Consider the following 6,566-nt stretch of genomic DNA (forward strand, 5'->3'; position numbering starts at 1 on the left):
AGTGGACACTGGGAATGGGGGCTGGACACTGGGAATGGGCACTGGGAGTGGACACTGGGAGTGGACACCTGGAGTGGGCTCCGGCCAGTGACCGCTGGAACGGGGCCCGGCCTCGGCTCCGGCCACCGCCCCCAGAATGACCCCTGGGATGGGCTCCGGCCACTGCCCCCTCCCCCACCCCCTATAGGGGCCTGCCCCCTACAGAACCCCCCAGCCCCTATAGATCCCCCTCCCCCACCCTCTATAGGCTCCCAGCCCCTATAGAATCCCCCTCCCCCATCCCCTATAGGGGCCTGTCCCCTATAGAACCCCCCAACCTCCCCCTGTGCCTGCTCCCGGCCCCTCCCCCACCCTCTATAGGCTCCCGGCCCCTATAGATCCCCCTCCCCCACCCCCTGGACGCTCCCGTCCCCTATAGATCCCCCCGTACCTGCTCCCGGCCCCGCACAGCCCCTATAGGGGCCCCCCCCGGGTATTTATAGCCCCGACCTTTAAGGGCCGGCCAAGCCCCGCCCCCCCGACGTCACAGGGGTTTCCATAGGCGCCGCCCCTGGGCGGGGCGCGGCCCTACAGGGGCTCTATAGGGTCCTGTGGCGTTTATAGGGGTCCTACAAGGGCCTATAGGCGTTCCATAGGGTCCTGTGGGGGCTCCATAGGGTCCTGTGGGGGTTCCATAGGGTCCTATAGGGGCTCCATAGGGTCCTGTGGGGGTTCCATGGGGTCCTATAGGGGCTCCATGGGGTCCTATAGGGCTCCTATAGGGGTCCTACAAGGTCCTATAGGGTCCTGTGGTGGTTCCATAGGGTCCTATAGGGGCTCTATAGGGTCCTGTGGGAATTCCGTAGGGTCCTATGAGGGTTCTATAGGGTCCTGTGGGGCCCTGTGAGGGTTCTATAGGATCCTATAGGGGTTTATAGGGGTCCTACAAGGTCCTATAGGGGCTCTACAGGGCCCTGTGGGGGTTCCATAGGGTCCTATAGGGGTTCCATAGGGTCCTGTGGGGGTTCCATAGGGTCCTATAGGGGTTCTATAGGGTCCTCTGGGGTTTATAGGGGTTCTATAGGGGTCCCGCAGGATCCTTTAGGGGTTTATAGGGGTCCCACAAGGTCCTATGGGGCTCTATAGGGTCCTATGGGGTTCTATAGGGTCCTGTGGGGCCCTGTGGGGGTCTATAGGGTCCTATAGGGCTCTATAGGGATTCTATAGGGTCCTTTAGGGGTTTATAGGGGTTCCATAAGGTCCTATAGGGGTTCTATAGGGCCCTGTGGGGCTCTATAGGGGTTCTATAGGGTCCTACAGGGGCTCTATTGGAGTTTCGTAGGGTCCTATAAGGGCTCTATAGGGGTTCCATAAGGTCCTATAGGGGTTCCATAGGGCCCTGTGGGGGTTCCATAGGGTCCTTTAGGGGTTTGTAGGGGTCCCACAAGGTCCTATATGGGCTCTATAGGGTCCTGCGGGGTTTATAGGGGTTCTATAAGGTCCTACAGGGGCTCTATAGGGGCTCCATAGGGTCCTATAGGGGTTTATAGGGGTCCTACAAGGTCCTATAGGGGTTCTATAGGGTCCTGTGGTGGTTCCATAGGGTCCTATAGGGTCCTATAAGGGTTCTATAGGGTCCTGTGGGGCCCTGTGAGGGTTCTATAGGATCCTATAGGGGTTTATAGGGGTCCTACAAGGTCCTGTAAGGGCTCTACAGGGCCCTGTGGGGGTTCCATAGGGTTCTATAGGGGTTCTATAGGGTCCTCTGGGGTTTATAGGGGTTCTATAGGGGTCCCACAGGATCCTTTAGGGGTTTACAGGGGTCCCACAAGGTCCTATGGGGTTCTATAGGGTCCTGTGGGGGTCTATAGGGTCCTATAGGGCTCTATAGGGATTCTATAGGGTCCTTTAGGGGTTTATAGGGGTTCCATAAGGTCCTATAGGGGTTCCATAGGGTCCTATAGGGGTCCTATAGGGTCCCTGTGGGGGTTCCATAGGGCTCTATAGGGGTTCCATGGGGCCCTGTGGGGGTTCCATAGGGTCCTTTAGGGGTTTGTAGGGGTCCCACAAGGTCCTATATGGGCTCTATAGGGTCCTGCGGGGTTTATAGGGGTTCTATAAGGTCCTACAGGGGCTCTATAGGGGCTCCATAGGGTCCTATAGGGGTTTATGGGAGTTCCATAAGGTCCTGTAGGCGTTCTATAGGGTCCTGCGGGGGTTCCATAGGGGTCCTACAAGGTCCTGTAGGGTCCCTATAGGCTCCTGCGGGGGTTCTGCGTGGTGTCTATAGGGCCCTACGGATTCCTGCGGGGCTCTGGAGGGTCACGTATAGCTCCTATAGGGCCGTAGAGGGCGCCTGTACGGTCCTATAGGGTTCCTATAGGATCTCCATAGGCTCCCATAACACCGTCAGGGGTCCTATAGAGCCCTATAGGGTTCTGCGGGATCCCAGAGGCCGTCTATAGGCTCCTAGAGGGTCCTATAGGCTCCCCATAGGGTCCTATAGGCTCCCAGAGGCTGTCTATAGGCTCCCAGAGGGCTCTATGGGCTCCCAGAGGGTTCTATATGCTCCCCATAGGGTCCTATAGGCTCCCCATAGGGTCCTATAGGCTCCTAGACGGTTCTATAGGCTCCTAGAGGGTTCTATAGGCTCCCAGAGGGTCCTATAGGCTCCCCATAGGGTCCTATAGGTTCCTAGAGGGTTCTATAGGTTCCCCATAGGGTCCTATAGGCTCCCAGACGGTTCTATAGGCTCCCAGAGGGTTCTATAGGGTCCCCATAGGGTCCTATAGGCTCCTAGACGGTTCTATAGGCTCCCAGAGGGTTCTGTAGGGTCCCCATAGGGTTCTATAGGGTCCCCATAGGGTTCTGTAGGCTCCCAGAGGCTGTCTATAGGCTCCTAGAGGGTTCTATAGGCTCCCAGAGGGTTCTATAGGGTCCCCATAGGGTTCTATGGGCTCCCAGAGGCCGTCTATAGGCTCCCAGAGGCTGTCTATAGGCTCCTAGAGGGTTCTATAGGGTCCCCAGAGGGTTCTATAGGCTCCCAGAGGGTTCTATAGGCTCCCAGAGGGCTCTATAGGGTCCCCATAGGGTCCTACAGAGCCCCCCCGAACCGCCCGCCAGGGGGCGCCCCGCCCTCCTCACTCCCCGCCCGTTTTCCCGCCCCCCCCCTCCATTTTCCCGCCAGGACCGTACCACCCCGCGGGGCTGCGGAGGGGGGAGCGTGCCGGCCCCCCCCGCGCGGGTGGGACGCGCCGGCCGAGGCCATAAAAGGGCGGGCGGGCGCGCGCGGCGCGCAGTGCGGGCGCCACGTGGAGCGGACGCGGAGCGGGCGGCACCGCCATGGCCTCCAATGGTACCGGCGCCGCGGGGGGACCCCCGGAGCCCTCCTCACCACCCCCCCAGACCCCTCCTCACCCCGGGAACCAGCGGGGGTTGCGCTGCCGAGCGCGATCCGGGGCGCCCGGGGGTGGATCCCTGTGTGGGGAGGGGGGGAGGTTCCGGCGGCCGCCGCGCTCAACACGGCGTTCGTTGCGTTGTTTTTAATTAATGCGCTTCTAAATGGTCGTTGCCGCGTTAATTGTTGCAGTTGAGGCGTTGTTTCATTGTGGGTTTTTCCCGGTTAGCGCTGTTGGGGAGGAGGAGGGGGGGGGGGGTGTGATTTGATGCCGCCCCGTTTCTGCCACGCCTCGCTCTTTTATTTTTCTGTTCTTAATCCATCGCTGTCTTCTTTTCCAATATTTCGCCGGCTTTGAAGAGTTCCATTTTAACCCCGCACCGCAAATTTCGGGCTTTTTTTGGGGGCTATTCTTACTGCTAAAACCACCGCGGGTGCGGCGGCGGTTGAACAAAGCGCCGCGCCCGGATGCTCCTCACCCGCAGCGGCGAGCAAAACTAACCCAGAACCCCCAATCTGAACACAAAACCTTTGATTTTAGCCGAAAACCCCGGGCGTTCTGGAGGTTTTAGGGGTAATTTCGGGGTGTTTTAGGGGGTTTGGGACCCCTTTTTCCCTCCCGCCCGCCATTTTGTGGTTTTGCCGCTGCGCCACCGCCGCCATTTTGTGCGCGCGGCGCGTGCGCGGCGCCGCTGCCGCAGTGACACATCCGGGTCCTCGCGTGCAATCAAATCGCGATTTAATTAAAGATTTGTTTATCTCTTTTTATTTATAAATAAATCAAAGAATCGCCCTCAAAGTGAAAGCCCTGCGAGTTCAATTTCGAGGTGAAAAACTTTGGCGCTTTCTCCCCTGCCAGGTGGGAAAGAGAGCCGCCGTGTCCTGAGGGGGAGGCTTCGGTTCCCACCCCCATCCCCGGCTTTGTTGCGGGTTTCTGAGGGGAATTTCAACGTGTTTTAATGAAATACAAAGTTTTAGTGTGAAATTCGCGTTTTGTTGTGCTGTTCGTGTCGGTTTTTAGGGGAAATTCGATGTTAACTGCGGGTTTTTAGACCCTCCAGATTCGCCCCGCGGGGACCTTTTTTTTGTTGCGCGAAGCCTGAGGGGAATTTAAACTTCCGCCTTCGTTTTAACATCGAAATGTTTAAGTTTAAATTTACCTTTCGTAATCTGACGTATAAATTTTTAAATTCGTTGATTCGGTGAGGTTTTAGAGGTTTTTTGACTGGTAGAAGATTGCACACCTCTCTTTTGTTGTGCGGTGCCTGAGGGGAATTTTAACCTTTTCCTTTACTCTTTTGGTCAAGATAATGAAATTTTTTAGTATTTATTCCTTTTTATATTTCTTAAATCACTGAATTTGAGCTCTGAGTGCTTTTTGAGGGGGAAATTCGCTGTAAAACCGGGAATTTGGAGCCTCTTTGTTGTGCGGAGCCTGAGGGCGCTTTAAAGCTTCGTTTTCAGTTTCATATCGAAATATTTAAATTTCTCTTTAATTTCGCTTTATTACGATTGAACAATTAAATTTCGGGCTCATTCTGAGGGGATCAATTCGTTCATTTTTTTGGGGGGGAGGGAAGTTTTGCTCTTGGACAGGGATTTGGTGCTTCGGGGGGGATGAAATTCCCAAATTTTCCTTTATTTTGTGCCGAAGTTTTGCTAATTCCGCACTGAAATCAAAAATAATTCTTAATTGTCTAATTAAGTGCATCAATTATGTTTATTCTAACGTGGTTTTTGTGTAGTTTGGAGCTTTTTGCCAGTAATTAATGATGTTTATAGATTGGCTTCTTTATTTAAAGTTGTTTCTGCATTTATTAAGGCTTAAATTTTTATTATTTTGGAGTTATTTGATTGCTGTTTTTGGTATTAAAAGCTTTTTATTGATCGTATAAAATTAATGGGTTGTGTAAAAACTATTAGTTATTAATAAGCTGCATTTAATTGCTATTATTTGATGTCAATGTAAGTTCTTTTAATCATAAAATCAGGGGTAAAGATAAAATCGCTTCGTTTATTGATACATGATTGGCTATCAATTGGGTTTTAATGATGGAAAGAGGTGTAAAAGTATCTTTAATTAATACCCATTATTAATCATTAAACAAGTACTTTAAATTACATAAATCTATATAAAATAGTTTAAATAAATTGATTTAACGGTGATTTTATGTTGATCTGTGTAAATAAAAATGTTTGTAAGTGATAGTATGAGTATTAATGAACTAGAAGCATTAATGTGCCAGTAAATTAATTAATTTGGTTATTTTTATGGTTATTGCTGTAATTAAAGCCGCCATAATGATAATTTAGAAGGATTTATTTAAAGGCGTTTATGAGTTATAATGTTAATTGATTTGATTAATTTGAAAGTGTTTTGGAGGTGTGCATAATTAAAAGTGTTTTACCAATAATTAAAATTAAGCCTTATTAGTAATTGATGGCGCCTGGTAAATATTCTGATTTAGAGGCATTTAATGAGGCAGAAAAATCAATTTATTTAAAGATATTTTCACTGATATTTCATTAATTAAAGCTGGTTCTTTAATGATTGATAGCACTAAAGAAGCTGAATCAATTAAAGATAACTTGGTGTCAGTTTTTAATTGAAATAGCCTTATTAGTAACTAATAATCCAAAATAAATTCATTAAAATTTATTCATGAATTCATTAAAACCTTTTAAGAAGGAAAAAGAGGGTTTGCTCCAAAATATTCTTTATTTCTTTTTCAATTAAAGCCTCTCGATCCATAACCAATAACTTCAGCTCAATGAGTCCATTCCAAGAGTTCAACACCCTCTCGATAACCAATCAATAACCAATCGATAATCAATCAATAATCAATAATCGATCGCCCCAACCCCCTCGATTTGGAGCCATTTCTCACCCGTTAACCCCCGTTTTTCCCCTTTTTCTCCCCAGATTACAGCCAGACAGCGACGCAAAGGTACCGACCCCTCCCCCCCTTCCCTAAAACCCCAACTTCCCGGCGGCTTTTTAACCAATTCCGGCGTTTTTCTCCCCAGTTACGGCGCCTACCCCGCCCCCCCCAGCCAGAGCTACTCCCAGGGCGGGGGCCAGAGCTACTCCCAGCAGAGCTACGGCGGCTACGGCCAGAGCTCGGACACGGGCTACGGCCAGGGCGGCTACGGCGGCTCCTACGGACAGAGCCAGAGCAGTGAGTGTTCC

The 6,566-nt window shown here is 51.0% G+C and overlaps 1 protein-coding gene across 2 annotated transcripts in view; it reads left to right on the forward strand.

Annotated features, from left to right (window-relative positions):
• The first annotated feature begins 949 nt into the window (after window positions 1-949).
• The window catches only part of LOC121660537 (RNA-binding protein FUS-like), a 5,844-nt gene continuing 227 nt past the window's right edge, over window positions 950-6,566 (forward strand). The window contains exons 1-5 of one of the 2 annotated variants that reach the window (XR_006014710.1): window positions 950-1,003; window positions 1,107-1,290; window positions 1,977-3,334; window positions 6,300-6,324; window positions 6,404-6,566. Coding sequence is in view for 1 of the 2 variants with exons in the window: in XM_042019908.1 (XP_041875842.1) it covers window positions 3,322-3,334; window positions 6,300-6,324; window positions 6,404-6,566 (201 nt within the window). In the remaining variant the exon portion in view is untranslated. Of the gene's footprint in view, window positions 1,004-1,106; window positions 1,291-1,976; window positions 3,335-6,299; window positions 6,325-6,403 lie in introns of those variants that run through there. The other variant, XM_042019908.1, reaches the window with a different exon arrangement.

This window comes from Corvus kubaryi, unplaced genomic scaffold (assembly GCF_017639235.1).
Source record: "Corvus kubaryi isolate FWS band 111438036 unplaced genomic scaffold, C.kubaryi_AGA036_p1.0 36464, whole genome shotgun sequence".
Taxonomy (NCBI): Eukaryota; Metazoa; Chordata; class Aves; order Passeriformes; family Corvidae; genus Corvus; species Corvus kubaryi.